This window comes from Lampetra fluviatilis, chromosome 7, assembly GCF_964198595.1.
Source record: "Lampetra fluviatilis chromosome 7, kcLamFluv1.1, whole genome shotgun sequence".
NCBI lineage: Eukaryota > Metazoa > Chordata > Hyperoartia > Petromyzontiformes > Petromyzontidae > Lampetra > Lampetra fluviatilis.
In genome coordinates this window covers 1,943,562-1,964,983 of record NC_136281.1, presented here as the reverse complement: position 1 = coordinate 1,964,983, position 21,422 = coordinate 1,943,562, and the positions used below count along the sequence as shown (strand labels likewise).

The following is a 21,422-nucleotide window of genomic DNA, read 5'->3' as shown; positions in this document are numbered from 1 at the left end:
AATCTTTTTTGTGTAGAGAGATGGACACTTAAGCCACTTTTATAATGCATACTAATACAAATGTTAAACCTTATATAAAGTACGATATATAAAAAAAAAGTATATCGTCGTTTCATGAATAGTCAGCATGTCTGTTGAGGGCAGAGTTGTTGCATTCTGGTAAACCTATGTGTGTGTTGGCAATGCAGCATGAGCGGCTACGTGCCATGTGTGCGGAGCTGGAGGATAAGAAGGAGGCGGCTGAGCTGCATGTGCAGCACGTCTCTGCCGAGTATCGAACGCAACTGCAGCAAAAGGAGGTATGAATTTAACCGGGCTACACGTTCACACACTTCCATGCACGGTTTTAAAACACGGCCGGTTACTTGCGTGGTTTCGTTGCTTCAGTTGGCACAGTCAAATCAATGTGCTGTGGGGAGCGCTCTTAGAAAAGAAGCGCTGACACAGCTAGTGCCACTTAGAGATGTGCTCACATATTTAAAGTAGCTGAGGTTGAGTTTGGAGTTCAAGTGCAGTTTTGCGGGTTGGGCTGCATGTTCAGCATTTCTTTAATCGAGCATTCGCCTTGCGGTGCTGCAGGCATCTTCAGAAGTTGAGTAACAGCGGTGCATGGCAAAAGCTAGAGAGAAAAAGTTCTCAACTTTGCAGTCCAACCCGGAAATCCACGCATATGGAATGTGTTGCTTTGTTTTTCATGTGTATGATTTTAAACAAAATGCTGTATTTGATATTGTAACAATAGGACACGTCATATTTGAACACGTTTGGATATGACATCAATATTCCAATGTGTTCAATTATATGAATTCGTGATAAAATATTGTTCCTTACAACATTGAAAACCGGGCAAATACTTAACTAATATCTGTACTGTATTTGCAAAGGCTAAAACACAAATATGACAATCGCAAACACTGATCAACAACACACTGTGTAACAGTGCATCGAATGTCCATCACAGTGGAAACATGAGTTAGGAAAATGACTACGTATTACTTACGTTCACATAATATTAACACGTAATATAATCAACTACATATTTATAACTGTATTATTTATACATTAATACAACTAAAAAACGCATTTATAGTTTCATCTGAAGTACAGTGCTTCACATAACTGAAGCAGATGAGAGGAGTTCTGTGGAATATTGAAAACATTTTCAATTGGGCTTGAGTAATGTTCTTCATTTATTTGCAAAATATAAAAAACGAGCAGCGGTAAGAGCGCCAAAGAGCAAAAGGAAGACCTACTTAAGTGTTCAAGGAAGGGTAAGATTCAACAAATTCCATACAACAAATTATTATATAGATTTACAATTGTTGGTGCACACATGCATATCAGTTGTATTTATTACAATGGTCGGGGATAGCGTCTCTTACACTTTGTAGTGCTGACAAACAGTCTTCCACTGCTCTACGCTTAATTATTGTGGAAATAGTCTTCTGGTCAGAGGTTTTGCTTAATTTTTCATATATTTTGAGGAGCAAAATTCCAGCTAACTGTAGTCTGGCTTTAAGAAGTTTACCTGTACAACGTGATTGAATCACTATTATTGACATTTGCAGGTGAAACAGTGAGGGGTGTGTATGTGTATGCGTTCGTACCAGGTGGAGGTGAGCCTTTTGCGGGCGAGACAAAATGCCCTACAGGAGCAGCTGCGTGAACAACAATATGCACAAGATGGCTGGAAAGGCATGGGAAACCAGGAAGGAACTCAGACCTCCACCCCATCTGCTTCTTCGGCCGCCTCCACGGGACAGCTCCATTTCCGCACGTCGGTTGCCCATGGTTTCCGCACCGATGATGAGGTGGACTATGAGGAGGTCATCTTCTCAGAGCGTGAGCTGGACCGGTTGTCAAAGGAGGTGGTGCGCCTTCAAACCGAGGCAGACCACTGGCGTCAGCTTGCTCAGGTTTGCTAAAGCAACTCTGCAGGCAGGGTGTACATGCGTTTACACATGCAATGCATGCATAGGCAGCTGTTGCACTGTGTTTGAGTGGTATTTTTCATTCAAATTACATATCAATCATAATTTGTTTAACTGGTGGCACTGCTATGTTGTATGTTGTGTACAAATACAGTAAATGTATTTATGCTCACTTGAAACTCACGTGAATAGGAAATTACATTGGTAATAACCAGTTGTCATCATATGGAGACCGACTCCTGCCAAAGGATTTTTATATTTTAACCAAAGTTCCGCATTGCCAGTGTTTATGAGTGCCATCCAATTGATAATTATCTCAGCAGGGACACCAAGGAATACTGAGAAAAAATGTAAACGTGTTTCAACTTCAATTGTTTTTACTTTAATTGTGGAAATGTATACTTACAAGTACCAGTAGTAGAGTTTAACTTTGTACATACATTTATAGCATTAAAAAAAAATGTTTTGATATTTTTTTCTTTCTCAAAAAGTCTTAAACATTTGCATATTTATAATGTTTATATTTTATCAAAAATGTTGTATTTAAGGCTGCTGTTGGTGAAGAACCTGGCAGCTCAGAAAATAATGAAGTGCACAAGCTGCAGACCATGGTTAAGGTACAGCAGTTTGCATTTATTCTATTGCCATGAGTGTTGCATATGCTAAATTGTACAATTGCCATTCAATGGTTGTGTGCTATGCTTTGGTGAACTGAGAACGATTGTTTAAGGGCGCTTTATACATTTACATTACAGAAATTTATTTTTCCTGTAATTTATTTTCATTGTATTCATGTGAACTATGTTTAGTCTCGCCCTGTTTGATGAAATAGTGTCTGACCTGATTGTATTTGGTACATCTCCAGAGTAAAATGGCAAGGAAAAAGACTCATGCTTGTGATATGACAGAAACTAAGCTGTACATTACACGGAATGTACTCATTAGCACATACTGCGCATACTTCTTTTGTGTTTTGGATGGTGTGGATGAACTAAATTACAGGCACCTAAAACTGTGTATAAAAGTTAAAACTAACCAAGTAAATAATACACACAGGTGTTCCAATATTGCGCACGTGTAAATCTCGACGATAACCTGCCTAGCAGGTCATGATGCTGTGTGTGCATGCCGTTGTACACGGTGACTGCTTTACGACAGGAGCTGAAGAGGCAACTTACATCCGAGCTGGATGAGAGGCAGCGCGAGGTGTCCGCCCTGCAAGACGCTCACCGCCAGCAGCTGGCCCAAGCCGCTCATGCACACCGCGCTCACACCGCTGAGCAGGCAGACCACATTGCCCAGCTACAGCAGCAGCTGCAGCTTCTGCAAGGTCAAGATTTGCCTCTGGTTACGTGAGAGTGCGCTTGCTTGGGGTGGAGCCCTGATGATTTGTCCTCGCATAAGAGCCTGTATCAGCCTGGTTTGCTACTGGCTCAGGTGCCATAAGCAGCACATGCCATTACCCTATAATTGGTTTGTTTTTGATTACTTTATTTTCGTCAATGCAAACCTTGAACAAAAATATGATGATGTCTCACACAAACGTAAAACTACGTTTTGTATTTGATTCAATACTTGTTTTTCTGACTACTTTTATTCAGTCATTAAGTGGTCCGTTTGAAGTAAAAACCTCTCAAAGCTGAAATTGAAAATCCTTAATTCTGAGCAATCAAATAGCTACATATGAATTCATCAAATACACCAAAAACATTGGCTAGAATTTTTTTGATTTAAAGCTTTCGTGACTGCAGGGATTCATATTCTTGGTTCTTTCGGTAAAGTCATGTAGAAGGGAAATAATAAAAATAAAACAATACAATTCTCATGACGTTTCGATTGCAACACAAGCAATCATCATGATGTGTGAAAACCAGCTGCTGCTGATGATGATTGCTTGTGTTGCAATCGAAACGTCGTGAGAATTGTATTGTTTTATTTTTATTATTTCCCTTCTACGTGACTTTACCGAAAGAACCAAGAATATTGGCTAGAATACCATTAACTATGTATGGTAGGAGATGAAAATAACAATTCTAAAGCTATATAGTCCTGTCTGGTGTATGGATTTTGGCTAGCCGTTCCCTTGCACGTCACCTGTCCGTGTAGGGCTGTCCTATTTTTAAGATATACTTTATTTTACTTTTTATCTTACAATAAAACAAGATCATTGCTTCATATTCGTAAGACTATCCCAGCAACCTTCAAAGACTCTTTGCCTTCCACATGTGCTTCATGGTGCCTGTGACTTAGATGAAAATGTACAGCAGTGATCTTGGCTTAATTATGTCTACATATAATTGAAATGTAGTATTTGTTTGTTATTTCATTACTAGTAGAATACTGGACATCAAGCCCCACCCCCATAACCAGATATCTCGACCACATGGGGCCCGGAACTTCGCGAGGTCTCACTGTGTACTATCTTGAGGTGAAATTTTGATGGATAATTGTTTATACATACAAGTAAGTGTGTAATGTGATTGTGTCCTGTGCAGAGCCCAGCTGTGATATTCTACAGACCACTGCTGAAAATAGTGGAGCAGCATCTTTGCTTCACACAGAGCAAGGGATCGAAGATGCAGGCACCGGACCTTGCATTTCAGATAATACGGCCAGTGGTGCACAGATTGATGAAGTGTCACATGATGCCCCCTCTAGAATGAGGCAAGGATTCGCAGGTAAGGACACTTGGTCATTTTACATTAACAGCAATACATATTTATGTTGTCGATACATAACTCACCATTTTCTTATGCCAGATTCCATAACTGTTGGACAATCAACAAACGACCAATGTTTGCTCCTAAAATTTTGCACTATTTGGTTTTAGGTCTTACCATTGATCACTAACTTCTGTGTCATACCATACCTTAACCAAAGGACAATCACCACATTGCATTAGCTTTTACCTGCTATAGGCTTCTTAAAGACTCATGCTTTTTTTTGGAGGTGCGATTGCCATCGCTTATTCAAGGTGGTCATTTTCATATCTTAGTGGTTATTTAAGTAATGATGGTGTTTTGGAAGCATCATTTAAATAAACTGGCACTGCCCACATTTGCACGGGATTCACTTCGGGATAGAGGGTGGGTGGGGGGAGGGAGGCGTGACCTCAGCAGAACGGGTTCCAGGAATCCGGCACAAAGCTTTGGATGTGGGTGACGTCATCACGCGTATGTGTGTACGCGCCAGCAAGCCAGCAAACCTTTTTTTCTAATATAGTATCATGTTGATTAATATGCCTACCGTTGTTTCATTGTATAACGCAGTGTTTTGTCTTTTGCAGATCAGAGCATGGAGTTAAAAAAGACAAAAGTGACCGTGGTAAACAAAATACTATGATTAACACATTCATGCATAAAATAACTGTTCATTCTATGATCCATATTTAGTTTTGGTTTAGGCCGCATAATGGTTTTATGCCAAAATTATTATCATTAACTCTCCACTACGCGACAAAATTGTCACATTTACAATGTTGTACATGCCAATGTTCCAATGTATTCATCAATTTTCAAACAAGCTGCTCACGGGTGACTTAAAGATTCACGACTGATTTTAACATCGACATGTGACATTTTTCTTCAAACTTCTTTGAGATTTTTTTAAGTAGTTCAGCTGCAAATCAAATACTCTGGAATGTCAGCTTAACATAATATTGGAGCACATCTAGGAATTCAGCTAAACACGCTTGGCATCATTCTTAGTTAAACTGTCGCAACTAACCTCTGTGATAACATTCCACAATTAACCTGAATACCTCTACAGTTCTTCACACTCTGAAGACCCCTTACCGTTTGATGATACGAGCGTTATCTATACAGAAATTGGCATATTCAGTTGCAGTATTTGAAAAACTTTGCCCTCTCCAGTCAATATATTAAAAATCTAATTCTCAAGCATTGTATTTATGAAATGATCCAGTTAACCAAAACGACCTGTGCAACTCAGTTACAAGTTAATCCCTGCTGTTTTCAGTGTGGTCACTTTATTAAAATAAAAGTAACACGTAGCAGGCTTTTGCGACCAATATTATTCATCATAAAGGTTTTTGTGTTAGATCGTGTCAGTATAAATGTGTCGTAACGCTCCACCACCCGACACAGCGAGTAAGGTTTGTCACGTAAACAAAACGCGCCAATTAGTTTACTACTGCAGAGTAAATCCACAACATTTACAATTGGACTATTTGATTTACAATTGTAAATGTTGTGGATTTACTCTCCAGCACACTGGTGGTCTGAAGTAGTAACTAATTGGCGTGTTTTGTTTATGTGAACAACCTTACTGGCCGTGCGAGGTGGTGTAGGGTTACGAAACATTTATACTTACGCGATCTAACCCAAAAACCTTTATGATGAAAATAAGTGACGTTTCCCCCTCGTTTGCACGTATAAATTATTGTAACTACGGTGTGAAATTATTTTATTTGTTGCAATGGACCTGGTGCCTGTTGTCTTAACGTGACGTTTGTGGCCGTTTTGAGTTGTAGAGAGATGCTGGATCGCAGTGCGAGGGCAACAGCCCGGGAGATGCGATGGTGCGGCAGGAGGTGGAGGAAGGGCCGAATGAGGCAGAAGACCCCACGTGGCAAAGGAGTGCAGCGGATCTTCAAACTCTGACTGTGTTGCTGCAAGAGAGGGAGCAGGAGCTGGGACACACAATGACACACAGGGACTCGCTTCTCTCCCAGCTGGAGGAGCTGGACAGGCAAAACCAGGAGGCCACTCAAGTAAATACATTTCTTTTCCCCCCAATGTCTACATCAATAACTCTAATACAGCCATGTTCCATACAGTATGAGTGGTTCTGTGGAAATGAGTTTTTATTTTGGCATGAGTGAGAAAATATTTTGTGGATGTCCACATACTCCATCTGGAAATTTAATATTTTTCCTGATTTTTCATTTTGTAACAGTCATCAGCTATTCTGTGGTTGTTAATGGATTTCTCTTGATATTTTATGCCTCTTTTCCAATCCAATGTTCTGAAAAAGGCTTCTAATGTTGCTGGGAATAATCCTGGTTAAAGTGTCCCATTTTTTTCTGCCCACTTCTAAGATCCTTTATTGTACTTGGTGAAGTCTCATTGTAGTTGTTCCATTTTAGTAAAAATGGGTTTTGTCCTTTGTAACAAAAAAAAATTGGAAGCCTTCATTTGTGAGCTTGGTTGAGTGCGCATACGGTTTCTGTTGAGTCAAATAGCTTTTCAAGCACCAGATACAAACAATCGCATTGTATGTGTGTTGAACTTATTTTTCACCGGACATAGCCAACCATGCTAATCAGAGGTGCGGGGGAAGAACAACAACCTGAACACAAAAAGCAGTTGTAAAGAAATGAATCTCGACTTAGACATGCATAGCTCCAGTGGCTTCCTAATATTGGAAGGAAGTGCGTTCCAGATGGCCGCAGATGCGCATCTGAAAGGGTGCGATGGAGTCACGGTCTTTGTTCGATGACTAGCCTATCATAGGCAAATGAGCAAATGTTAATTATTATTATTATTTCCACATAGAATGAATTAAAGAGTAATTTGATATCAACACAACTTGGTATTAACAACAACAAAATGTTCCAACTTTAAGACCATATTCCACCTTTTATTTTAGATGAATAGTGAGCTTTATGAAACTGCTACCTCATTTTGGAGTCTTAAAAATATTTACATTATAAATGTTTGGCTATATACATTTGTCCGTGATTTGCGCTTTAAATTCACACATGTTAACTTGAATTTTAAAGCTGCCGTGTTTGACATTCTTTACATTCTGCGCCTTCACCTAATTATGGCGTTAAATATAATAATCGAAAATTATGATTAACTAGATTTGAGAGCCTATTTTGTCGGTCTACTTTAGGTGTATTCTCACCCCTTGCTCATATACTTCTGCTTTGCAGCATATCGTCATGTTGAGACAGCAACTTAAGGAACATCGCCAAGAAGCAGATTTAATGTCCACTCAGCACCAGGAGCAGCTTCGGACTCTGGAATTACAACTGACAGAGGCGAGCGCTGCCTTGGCTCGTGGGGATGATACTGATGGAAGTCATGCCTCTTCCACGTCATTCCTGCTCGTGAAGAGCGAGGTGACAGTGGAGGGACTCGCTGACGTTGAGTTGCAGGAAAATACTTCTGATATGGAGCCCAAGGGTATCTGTGGTGAAGAACTACCTTTGGAAGCATTCTCACAAAAAACGCAGATGCATTCACATGAAATGGAGATGTTTGCACTTTCTGGATGTGAAGAACTTGAGCAGCTTAAAGAAGAAATAACGAATATTAGACTTTTAAATGAACAACTGCAGATTGAACTTGATGATATGAAAATTGTCAGGCAAGAATTGGAACAGAGGCTGGCAGCGGCGGAAGCTGAACTTAAGGAAACCGACCGCCAGCTCGGAGATGCAAAGACGAGCAAAGATGAAATGACCAAAAACATGAGCTTTGACAAGACACAGGTGGACGCTGAGTTGAGGCAGGCTGAGAACAAACTGGAAACTCAACGAAAACAGTACGAGCTAACGATTCAACAACTCACTGATGAGTGTGCCACAGAGACGAGTGTGCTGAAAACAGAAAACGAGCGAGTTTTGAAATTAATTCAAGAGAAAGAAATGGAAAATTCTTCATTGGAACACAATGTTGAGAGATTACAGGGAGAACTAAAGGAGTCCAAAGAAAAGCTGCTTTCAAAAGTGCAAGAACAAACGTCTTTGATGAAACTCATGTTTGAGAAAGATGAGAAAATTCAGGAATTGCAAAATCAGTTTTTAGCATTTAAGGAGGAATTGGAAATAAGATGTCAGGCCATTCAGGATACAGATGCTGCTGCTTTGAGACTTTCATTGGAAGAAAAAGAAAATCAGCTGAGTACTCTGAAAGAAGAAAACAGCCATTTGAAAGAAGAAATTGACCACCTTCAACCCACAGTCGACCCAAAGACAGTGGACATAATTTCAGAGCAAGAAACAGAAATTGCTGAGCTCATGGAAAAGATTCGAGGTGTGGAAGCCGAAAGAGTGTTTCAAAAGCAGCTGACCGAACAGCAAAATGTAAAGATCGTACAGATGCAGAAAACTATCCAACAACAAGAATCTCATCTGTCTGAAGCCAAAACTCAGCAAGAACAGACGATCTCAGCTTCTCAGAAGCTAATTTCTGAAAAGGACAATGAAATTGTTCACCTTCAGGAAGTGCTAGCAAGCATCCAGTCACCGTGTTCCAATGAGATAATCGATAGAGTGAACGTTTCTGTTTTCTTGAAAGACAATGGTAACAAACAGCAAGCAGAGAGCCAAGAAAGTGAAAAGCAAGATCTATCCAAGGTCGAAGTTGAACATCTCTTAAGAAGCTTAAATGACAAAGAGATCGAAGTTAATTCGCTCAACCAAAGGAATAACTCCCTCGTCGAGGAGTTGAAGCAGATGACATTTCTACAGGAGGAAGTAGGGAAACTTGCACAACTACTTAAACACAGAGAGCAAGAGATTCAGCACTTGCATACACGAGCCTCAGAGTGTGGCCCACAGGGCTCATCGATGGGATCGGGTGTTGAGGCAACAGCTCAGCATCAAGTACAAGCCCTGATGAGTGAACGTGAACACATCCTCATGGTGCTCAATGAGAAAGCTAGGGAGAATGCTCAACTCCGGACAGAGCAGCACCAGCTTGTGGACATGATGGCAGCCAAGGAGAACAGCTTGCAGAGCCTGATGGAGGAAAACCGCCGCTTGGCTGATGACCTGGCACAAAATTCTGGAAGTTATGATATGTCAAGGGAGGCGATCCAGAATCTCTCTCGTTTGGTTCGCGAGAAGGACATAGAAATCGATGCTTTATCGCAGAAATGCCAGACACTGCTGGCAGTGCTGCAGGCTTCCAATGAGCATTCTCCATTTATACCAGCTGAGAGAGGTGGTTCTCCAATAGAGCAACAACAGAAACCACACATGGAAGGATTGGTTAGCGGTGCCCAGTTTGAAGAGGTGTTGCAGGAGCGAGAGCAGCTTCGGCAACAAGTGAAGAAGGTTGAGGAGTGGAAGCAGCAGGCACTTACATCCGTCCAAAATATGCAACACGAATCTGCACACCTGCAGGATGAGCTGCGCAAGCTTGCTGGCCAGGTTGCCAAGGACGCAGGGTTAGGCTTCCACCTTCAAGAGGGTTATGATGGGCTCCTTCAGGGCTATCAACAGCATGTGCATAGTCTGCAGAGCCTGCGAGAGGATCTTGGAAAAGTGCAGCTCGGTCTTTGTTCCCTACAGGCGACGGGAAATCGCATTACAGAAAAAATACAAAATACATCTTTTGATAACCTCAATGTCTCGGAGACTCATAATTCGGATGTTGATAATACAGGTAACATGAACATCGATAATTTAAAATTACTACATCTAGAAGAACAAAATACAGTTCCTACAAATGAGCAGCACGCAACCCAGCCAGGGAAGGCACAGGCAGCTGACTGGAGCTCTCAGCCAGAAGAGGTGCAGAATTTGCGTAAAATTCTGGAAGAAAAAGATGTCAATCTGCAAAAGTTACAAGAACATAACAATCAACTTTTAAATAACTTGTCTGATCTCTCCAAATCGGAAAATAAAATGTGTCAATCTGACCACGGTGCAAACCATGAACAAACCGAAAACATAATGAAGAAATCGGAAGAACTCTTGAAGTTATTGCAAGAGAAAGACACCACGATAAAAAGGCAATGTGAAGATATTGCAGGTGCGGCAGAGAAGCAGAGGACTTGGAACAGTGAAAATGAGCTGCTGAGGCAAGCGGTGATAAATTTGAAGGAGAGGACTCGGCTCCTGGAGGCTGATCTTGCCCAACTCAAGGTGGAGAAAGAACAAGTTAGCCAGCATGCGCAGGGACAGAATTCTGAACTGGGTGCCCTCCAGCAGTCTGCTATGCAGCTTTCCATGCTGCTTCGCGAGAAGGAGTTTGAAACGAGCTCTGCGAAAGAGAAGGCCGCTGCACTGGAGAAGTTGCTGAGGGAAAAGGATACGGTATGCCGTTGATTGTATTTCTATTTCACTCAATTTTTCCATCACAAAAAACAGTGGTGTGTGTTTTAATGTATATTATTTTAAATATGGAACATTAATTTTACATTATTTGTATGCAGCCAACTGAACATTGTGGTTATACAGTGTTGATTTATTGCAGAATGAATGATTTTTTCAGAAGGGATGAGATATTGAGAAGTTGTGAATGTAAATCTACATGGCCAAAGAATGTTATTTCTGCGTTAAGGATGACTCCATCGCTGGGAAAGAGTAACTTTAGCATTTAATTTAAGAGAAGTGAATGATGTTGTTGCACGCCTCTACATGGGGCTATAGCTGAAGAAGATTGACAATATTCTTTGCAATAGATGTCACGTTTGGCATAAAATAGTCTTGCTTAATTTTTTTTATTCAATCTACGTAGACTGCATTAACCATAATTTTGTTGTATGAATGTTTAGCTTAAACCCTGCCAGTTAATTCTCTTGTTAATCTTGGATGTGGTTGTTTCCAGGGGAGTGCGGGAGAGCTGGAAACATTGCTCGCCGAACTTAAACGCCAACAAGAACAAGCCGTGGCGTTTCAGCACGAGCGGGATCAGTCGCTGTTGGCATTGAAGCAAAAACAAATGGAGAACATGGCTCTCACACGAGATGTAAGCACGGTTGGGAGTGAGGAGGTGGCGTGGCGATTCCTTCTGAGAGTCACATTTATCACAGCGTTGGCACAAGAATCATTATTCAGAGTTCTGTTTGATCACATCTACGAAGCTGAAAGTGTGATCATCCTCTCGCTGTGGGAAAACAGCAGAGCTTGTCACACGTCACACCCTCTATTTCCTTTTGGCTTTGAAGTGTGTGATTTAAACACTTGGCAAAATTATTTTACGAAAAATATGTTAGTGCTGAGTGTCTGCTCTTGCATGTGTATGACATGCTACATCTTATTTAAATAAATGCTGCCATGATTTTACTGCTGCAAAACATACGTTTTGCTTTGTTATGAATTGATAATGAACTGCTCTTCAAACAACTCGGTTCCACACGATATAAACAGTTGTCACACATGGGGTGTCATGATTAAAATAAAAAATTAGTTTTTGCCGCTTCGTGGTGCACGTAAATATCTCCAATGGTTGAAAGAGATGTATGCACCTGTGACATAGAATTTGTATCAATTATAAGGGATTTGATTATGATGTGCATGATTCAATGAATATGGCCTGAGCCCTGACATTACCAAAAACAAATCTAACTTATTGCAATTGTGCTTTCAGCGTTATGTAATTAGATGAATAATCCATGTATAAATCTCACCAAGTAGCACACCTTCTCTGCCACCTTCTATCATACACACACATACGTGCGTGTGTGTCGATCACACTGTGTGTTGGAGAATCTCCCCGCAAGAGATGTTTCACGACTTCCAGATAGTCGTACAAGTGGCCTTTTTATTCTTTACACAGTTGGGGTTACACTTTCCCCACGTGTTCTGAACTTATATAGTCTCAAACTGAAATTTTACATTTTCAGAGCTGGAATTTAACCAAATTAAGTACAATAAGATGGGTGTTTTAAAGTGCAGTCATTGGTTACAGATCTGAGGCCATCAACTCGCCACACTTGTGAACTATGCAGTTGCCTGCACTCGAACACAAGATCTCAGCAGTGAAGCCCTACCAATTTTAATCAACGCAAATAGCCGGGGTGTGCGCTGGAAATGGCACGGAACGAGAGCAGGTTCAAGTGAGATGTTCGTTTTTTTTTGCTTGCGGTGGTCACAATGAACCTGTGCAGCTGGAACGAGTTGCGGAGCTGGAGCTGCGCATTCGTCAGGATGCGGAACGCCTGCGTGCACACCTCGTGCAAGTGGAAGAAGCGCACACACTCGAAGATCTGGCCGGCCAGGAGCGCGAGGCTTCTCTGAGCCACGAGGTCACCGTCCTGCGGGGAAAGCTCAACGCTGCCTACTCTGCGAGTGAAAGTACCAGGCAAGATCACCACTCCACGCTTCACTTGTCATGGTTCAGCAAGGTCACCCGCTATTCACGACTCTAGCACTTTATCATAGCCATACTACACTTGCACAAACACCGTGGACACCCACCAAAAATACCAGCAGTTTATTAGAGTTTGTGGTCTTTTTTGTTATAGGCAAGGGATATTTTAAAAAGAGAATGTAAACATTTTATTTTACCTGAATTCATACTTTCATTCTAGAAGTATGTTTTCCTGCTTTTTTGCCAAGAGGCATTTTGTTTTTTATTGTGGCCATGAATACCAAGAATTATTAAAGATACGGTCAGAAAGTACTAATTAAAACAATTCGTTTTAGCACATACATCTGTGCATAAAATTGTTCAACAGATTTTCATATTAGATTTCCTACTTGTCAAATACATTGCTGTTTATATTCAATTACTTTTAAAGTTTAATTCGGAAATGAAAATAATTTTTACGAACATGCTTTTAACATAATTGCTTTTTTATCCACATTTCAACACGTGTGTGTCATGGGATTAAAATATATATTTTTAATCGATTAATTGGTACTTATTACACCGCCACAGAAAATGGTGTTTATTTGCTTTGTTTTCTCGGATATTTTAATGCTTGCTTGTTTCTGCCTGTCTGTGTGCGTGTCTTTGTGCCCGCCATAGTTATGAAGCCTCGATGCGAGCAGACATGCTGCAAGAACAGTTGAGGGCAGTGTCTTTGCAGAGGGATACTGCAGTGCAGCAGTGCAATGCTGCCCGCCAGCAGGCACAGCAGTATGCAGCATCACTTTCAAACTTGCAGACAGTTCTTGAGCAGTTTCAACAGGGTGAGTAATGGCTTTTCATTCATTATTGAAGATGCATCATGGCATAATGTATTCGATGGCGCTTGTGTGATATGATTGCATGGATTTTTTTACAATTTGCAATTGCTGGAACCTAATTGTCTTTCTTATTTTGTCAACCTCCCATTGCAGAGGAGAAATCTATGTACGCTACAGAGTTAGAAAAACATCGCCGCGAAGCACAGAGCAACTTGCAGAAAGCCAACCAGATGCAGCAGCAAGTCAAGCAGTTACAGGCATGGTTGAAGTTCCATCTCGCTCTGAGCTTAAAATGTACCTTCAAGAATGAGTAATGCTCATATCTGAGTGCAGACTTGACCGTAAACTCTAGAGCGAATGTTTAGGCATTGTAGTGAACTTAGAATTTTGTAAACATTTTTTACAATTTGTAACATGTGATAGTCTTTGCGAAGATGAAGCTGTAGTTTACATGATTTTTAAAACGTGGTATGTTACTTGATTAGCTTTTTCAAGTTGTATGTTATCACGTTAAGCCTGTATTCATGTGTATGTTTTCCTATATAATACAGTAAAGCCTTGGATTGCGAATAACTTGGTCTGCGAGTGTTTTGCAAGACGAGCAATTTTTTAAAATAAATATTAATTTGATAAACGAGCGAGGTCTTGCAATACGAGTAGTACGTGTATACGCTTTGTCTGCCGAGCGTCACGTGATCACAACTGATCTACGAGTGCTTTGGTATACGAGTGCTTTGGATTTCAAACACGTTTCTGGAACGAATTATGCTCGCAATCCAACGTTTTACTGTACCCTCAATGACTTCGTAATCGTTGACATTTGCAGTCTATATTTTCAACTAAACAACGAGTAACATTTTAATTGCTCAGCGCTGTTTTACCACAAGGGGGGGGGAACACGACCGATGGTCACGTGCTGAGTTTGTGAACGGACAGGAGCGACTGGACGAAGCCAACAATGCCTTGGAGTCCGCGTCTCGACTCACCGAGCAGCTGGATCTCAAGGATGCGCGCGTCGAGGAGCTGCAGCGGCAAGGTGTGTGGCGAGGGGAGCCGCTTTCTTAACCGTATCGCATGCTTTGTAATGTTCAGCTTGGTATGTTCCTGAACAAAGGACCATGGATAGGAAAAACTGCTGTAAGAAGTGATTTTGGTCTGCAGCAGAATTATTTCCATTGTAAATAGTCCAAGAATGTTTCTAGAGGATGCAGTGTTGAATACAAGGTGCATGTGTTATTGTTGAGGGTACTAGGCTCCTGTGTGCTCGGTCAAACCTGCAGATGTGATTGGTTATTGATGAGAATTCTGTTATCATAAGACGTGTACAGGTCAGTGATTTCTTTTTTGGTCTCTGTTACTTATTTGTATCATTGCTACAAGTATCCTACCAGATCTGGAATGACCACGTCAAATCTTATCAAGTTACCTTTGCAGGAACCAAATCAGATCTCGACTACATCCAATTTAACAAGCAGTGTTGTTTATACACAATCCCTCTTCATCGCCACACGCCCCTTATCTAAATCCTTAGAACCCAGTAACATTTTCATTCCTTTAAGAACACATGTTATTTCTTCATTTGTTTTTCCTTCAAAAACAAATGTGTGTAAAGAACTTTGCTTGATATTTATCTAAGAATGAGAAAAAGAAAAGCATTTCAATCTTAATTTAGGAGCTTTCGTGACTGCAGGAATTATTCTTTGGTTCTTTTCGGTTAAGTCACGTCTAAAAATAAAATAATAAATAAAAATAAAATAACATATTACGACGTTTCGATTGCAACACAAGCAATCATCATCAGGCATAAAAGAAATAGCAACAAAAATCTAACTAGAAAAAAACTATAGACAGACATACAAGCAGACAGACATCACAACGGCACACAGAGAGAGGAGCAAGCTGACAACGCGGCACGGGCACGCAAGCCTGAAAATTAGGAGGCAGGCACACGAAAATTAAATAACCTAGTAAAATATCGAAATGTGATGTAATACAACACAGAGAGTCGGTTAACACACAATTAACGCATAGCCTGGTTGATTACGTGTTTTAAAATTTGCTAAGTTAGAATTTTAAGTGTGAGCAACAAAAATCTAACTAGTAAACTATAGACAGACATACAAGCAGACAGACATCACAACGGCACACAGAGAGAGGACACACATCGGCACAAAGAGAGGGGTCGTTTCTGTGACGGTCCCTTAAATATAGAGAGGAGGGGGTGGGGACGGGGAGAGGGAGAGGGCGGAGAGAATCAAGCATATCAAAGACTGCACGCCAACGTACCCTATTGTAAGTAAACTGACAACGCGGCACGGGAGCGCAAGCCTGAAAATTAGGAGACAGGCACAACGAAAATTAAATAACCTAGTAAAATATCGAAATGTGATGTAATACAACACAGAGAGTCGGTTAACACACAATTAACGCATATCCTGGTTGATTACGTGTTTCAAAATTTGCTAAGTTAGAATTTTAAGTGTGAAAATTCCAAGGAGAGCACACAGGCAGAGAGAACAAATAGCCAGAAAGAAAAAGGATAAGTTTAAAACTTCCCCGTAGAAGTGGTTCAATCTTAATTTAGGAGCTTTCGTGACTGCAGGAATTATTCTTTGGTTCTTTTCGGTTAAGTCACGTCTAAAAATAAAATAATAAATTAAAATAAAATAACATATTACGACGTTTCGATTGCAACACAAGCAATCATCATCAGGCATAAAAGAAATAGCAACAAAAATCTAACTAGAAAAAAACTATAGACAGACATACAAGCAGACAGACATCACAACGGCACACAGAGAGAGGAGCAAGCTGACAACGCGGCACGGGCACGCAAGCCTGAAAATTAGGAGGCAGGCACACGAAAATTAAATAACCTAGTAAAATATCGAAATGTGATGTAATACAACACAGAGAGTCGGTTAACACACAATTAACGCATAGCCTGGTTGATTACGTGTTTCAAAATTTGCTAAGTTAGAATTTTAAGTGTGAGCAACAAAAATCTAACTAGTAAACTATAGACAGACATACAAGCAGACAGACATCACATTTCTCTGTGTGCCGTTGTGATGTCTGTCTGCTTGTATGTCTGTCTATAGTTTACTAGTTAGATTTTTGTTGCTCACACTTAAAATTCTAACTTAGCAAATTTTGAAACACGTAATCAACCAGGCTATGCGTTAATTGTGTGTTAACCGACTCTCTGTGTTGTATTACATCACATTTCGATATTTTACTAGGTTATTTAATTTTCGTGTGCCTGCCTCCTAATTTTCAGGCTTGCGTGCCCGTGCCGCGTTGTCAGCTTGCTCCTCTCTCTGTGTGCCGTTGTGATGTCTGTCTGCTTGTATGTCTGTCTATAGTTTTTTTCTAGTTAGATTTTTGTTGCTATTTCTTTTATGCCTGATGATGATTGCTTGTGTTGCAATCGAAACGTCGTAATATGTTATTTTATTTTAATTTATTATTTTATTTTATTTTTAGACGTGACTTAACCGAAAAGAACCAAAGAATAAAAGCATTTCAGTTTCTGGCTCTGTTCTTAGTGCTTCGTGTCTTTTCTCAGTGCTATGTGATCCCTGGATCAAGGACGCTAGATAAGTCCAAATGATTATTATTCATAATTTGAATATTTATTTATACTGGAGAAATCCGATGAGCTGTAAAGCTCTTCTTCACAGACTCCAGTAGGGGCAGGTAAGAACATTACAACAACAAGCAGTCCAAAAATATGATAGTAGTGCAAAGTTAATAATAATGATTATTATTTCGGCCTCCCCACCACCTCTGCTTCAGATCCATTAACATTTGAATATCAATAACTTAAATGCTATTTTTACCGATTTCTTTAAAAAGCTTCGATCTTTCATCTCCTGCTCATTACAGTCCCTCACTGTGTACCCATCACAAACACTGTGGATTCCTCCACCTTGTCTGGCATCATTCCTCCAGCACTTGTGATTGCGACTGTCTCTCCCCATGATAAAAAAACAAAATCCATACTGATCCTCAACACAATTACAAATATCCAGCCTATCTGGAGCCAACATTTACTTGGGAAATTCCTACAAAATTGTTATTTTCTTCACAAACCTTCACCATTTTCCTCTTTCATCGGTTTCTATGAACCAGTCCAGTTTAGTTTCTGCCAAGACATTCCACTGAGACTGCCATCATCGACATTGAAGCAGTCATCCAAGTTTTCTCAAACCAAGGCAATTAAAAAAAACAATCTAGGCATTATGAAAACTGTGCGGAAGAAGGAACTGATGCATTGCGTGAAGAAATCCGTAAAATACAAAGCAGACCAGAAGTCTGGCTGGGAGATAAGCTGTCCCTAAGGTTATTTATGGCTACGTTAGGAATCTTTAAAAACATATATTTTGGTGGTGGGATGAACCCCCAAAAAGATTTGGGTTTGACTCAACGGGGATAATTTTTTAAAGTCATAAATACTTAATAAATATTAGCTTATCACAATCGGCAATGTTCTACATTTTGTATTTGGTCTTGACATGGCAGCAGAGCCGTATATTTGACACCAAAAGAATCGAGTCGGCAAGTTTGTAAGCAAACTAAAAATGTATTTAATCCACTAACAAATAGCACAGTAATGTTTACAGCAGTGTTGCATTATTTAACAGTGCACTACTAAGGCAAGGTCAGTGGGTAAACCTGGAACAAACTACTAAAAACTACTTTTTTTTACAGGGAAAAATGAATGCACCACAATTCCATTATTGAGGTGTTGAGATTAAGGGAGATTATATCCTGTTATAAAGGAACAGTCGTTTTTATCTCATTTGTAACATGTTCTGGTTGATTTCTAGCGTCCTTTATATTGGGAAATATGTATTTACAGGGGTGGAGCGGTGGCACAGTAGTTAGCGCACGACACTATGAACACGGCTTTCTGAATTCCATTTCTGCCCAAGACATCGGTGGAGTGTGATGTCTGCACCGGCTTTGAGGCACCCCTTTTACTAACCCGCACCTCCCAGCATGGTGAAGTGTGGTTAAAATAAAATAAAACACCAGTCCCGACATGTCATGTGGATGCCTTCATCCAGCAGTGAATTTACAATGGGCTATAACACTCAATTTTTTGCGTATGCAATATTTTCAAAGACATGTGAATATGCAGAAGCTTAGTGGCCAAGGCAAATAGGTGATAAATACTGCGGGTTGTAAAATCTCTGCAGGCAACTGTGGAAAGGTGACCTTGTCACACATTGGCCTGAAGGGATTATACAAACTGTAGCAGACACATCACTATCACATAATGTCTTCTTACTGAACAGCAAACAATTGCTTACATCATTAACCAATTTCGAAATGACAACTGGAAAAAAATAACCTTAAAGACCTGAAACTATAAATCTAAGTGGTTCAAGATCCTTTAACAAATACTTTTCATGCCGCAAGACACCAAATGTTTTTTTTAGATAAGTGCCACTCCATGAAATATTTAGAAGGAGGATTTTCTTTTAAGTCATGTGCAGGTTACTATATCGTGAATCCAGTGGAGATGCGGTGGAAGGTCCAATATGGTTGTATAAACTAAAGTAAAACACATTTTAAATATTTTAGATCCATTGTGAATGATAAGGATATGGAATACATTCACCAGTGTGGGGATTTGCTGGAGCAGAGGCCACCAGGAAGAAAAGAGAATACGGGAGTGGAAAGGGGAAAACGGGCACAGGCAAGTCTGTAGGAGTTGATTTGGGACTGCATTTTAAATGAATATAAGTATTTATGGATTGAGGTGATAACAAAGCTAGAACATTTTTTTTTTATTTGACAGTATCATCGAGCATTCTATTTTAGGAGTGACTAGTGAGCAGTAACGTGTGAGGGGCAAGTCCGAAGACAAGGGAAGGGGTGGAAGTGATGGATCGCAGTGGGTACGCCTTTTACGATGCTTCTCTTGAATCATGAAAGCACAAGTTGTTTAGTTTTTTCAGTGCATCCAAAACCATCAATTGTTTACTCCCGCAAATGTTATCTAGACAAATGTGCGCTTGTTAAGAAGACGAGGAAACTAGAGATAACTGAAACGGGCACAGACTCAGTTAATAACCCCAGTGTAGAATCACAAGAGAAAACGGACAGCGGAGATGTTCACAGGGATGTGACCTCGAATATATACTAAATATGTTTGGCATCCGGTTAATTTGTGTCTCACCAGGTTGGGATAAGAACCAACGTCTTTGTGTAAATACGGATATTGTTGTATACAGCAATCCCTCGCCAACCGTGGGGGTTAGGCCGTGGTAGACAAATCCTTAGTTGGTAAAGTACAGGGCCTATAGGAAGTAGGGGGTTAGGGGGACCACGGCCATGGTCAGACTCGTTATAGCTTAACGAAGTTGCCTATTTCTTCACGAGACATGAATACAAAACGGTACATTCAAACTTGAATAAACATGAAACTAACTTAACATACTTTTAATATTGAGGGTAGACGGATGACAACGAGATGAATGGGTGGTTAGAAGGAGGAAGGGCTCAGCCCACCCTCCCCCTCTTCCTTCGAGTCATCAGTGACAGATCAGTGGGCAGGCGAGGAGGCAGGTAGACCGGCAGGCACAGTGGCGCTGCTGGCTGGATCAGCACCACTGATCAGCACCACTGATCCAGCCAACAGTAGTCATGGTTGCACGGCACGTAAGACACTTTAGTGCGTTTAGAAACACCACCAGCAACACGTGCGACGTGGTCTATGGCACTGCGAGCATCGCAACAAAACAGACGGGACAGCTGATAATTTATGCAGCGCTACGGGTGGCGCTGTGGCATGGAGGAGAACCGCGGCCCCGCGAGATTTGTAAATGCTTGTTACGGACCCGTTCCTACCTGTTTATTTCCAGGCCACGTTCAGTAAATTGGTATATAGATAATAAACCGTGTATACGTGAATTATTTCGTGATACTTCATTGGCAGTAGTACACAGGCACAAATAACAAAAACACAATCAACACGTTTGTCAATAATACTGCCTTACAAGGATTATGTGCTGTAATTAATGGGCCATTGCCCGACACGTCGCCTATTATGTGTTTTAAAACGGTGTCATTGATGAACGACAAAATTAGAATCGTTATTTATTCTGAAGAAATCCGATGAGCCATGAAGCTCTTTTTCACAGATATCCAGTAAGGTGTTGAGTTTATTGTTGTATATAGTTATTGTAGCAATCCTATATTACTGGTAGGAACCTCCTGGTTACACCAGCCCACAGGGGATTATTGTGTCCGTCCGTCGTGTATCCAAAAATGGGAGGGGTGGAGAGGGGAGGGTGGGGAGGGGCTGGGTGGGGAGGGTGGGGTGGGGAGGGTGGGGAGGGGGAGGGTGGGGGTGGGAGGGGTGGGGTTGGGTGGGGAGGGGCTGGTCACCCCGTGGTGCCCTTATAAAACTCAACGTTTAACCTACTCACGCCGGCTTGTGCCCGCCCTCACAGTCGGCCATATTTGCGGAATACACCACGCCGCCGTTGACCCTGGCCATTGACCGAGCAACCCAACGTTCCTACCAGCTCCCTCCGCAGGAATGTGTTCCAAACAGCCATTTGAATAGATATAACGAGCAACTAAATATATCGTTAAACGTAAATTGAAAGTCTGTTGCTGATTTTCTTTACTTTTTTTATGCT

General features: G+C 40.8%; 1 protein-coding gene across 1 annotated transcript in view; it reads left to right on the top strand.

Moving 5' to 3' along the window:
- Window positions 1-21,422, top strand: part of TRIP11 (thyroid hormone receptor interactor 11) — a 30,932-nt gene that overhangs the window by 2,324 nt on the left and 7,186 nt on the right. The window contains exons 3-15 of the mRNA XM_078858123.1: window positions 189-299; window positions 1,611-1,916; window positions 2,480-2,548; window positions 3,090-3,261; window positions 4,427-4,609; window positions 5,218-5,255; window positions 6,424-6,663; window positions 7,831-10,944; window positions 11,459-11,599; window positions 12,741-12,934; window positions 13,604-13,767; window positions 13,918-14,021; window positions 14,701-14,800. Of these exons, the coding sequence (XP_078714249.1) occupies window positions 189-299; window positions 1,611-1,916; window positions 2,480-2,548; window positions 3,090-3,261; window positions 4,427-4,609; window positions 5,218-5,255; window positions 6,424-6,663; window positions 7,831-10,944; window positions 11,459-11,599; window positions 12,741-12,934; window positions 13,604-13,767; window positions 13,918-14,021; window positions 14,701-14,800 (4,936 nt within the window). The remainder of the gene's footprint in view (window positions 1-188; window positions 300-1,610; window positions 1,917-2,479; window positions 2,549-3,089; window positions 3,262-4,426; window positions 4,610-5,217; window positions 5,256-6,423; window positions 6,664-7,830; window positions 10,945-11,458; window positions 11,600-12,740; window positions 12,935-13,603; window positions 13,768-13,917; window positions 14,022-14,700; window positions 14,801-21,422) is intronic.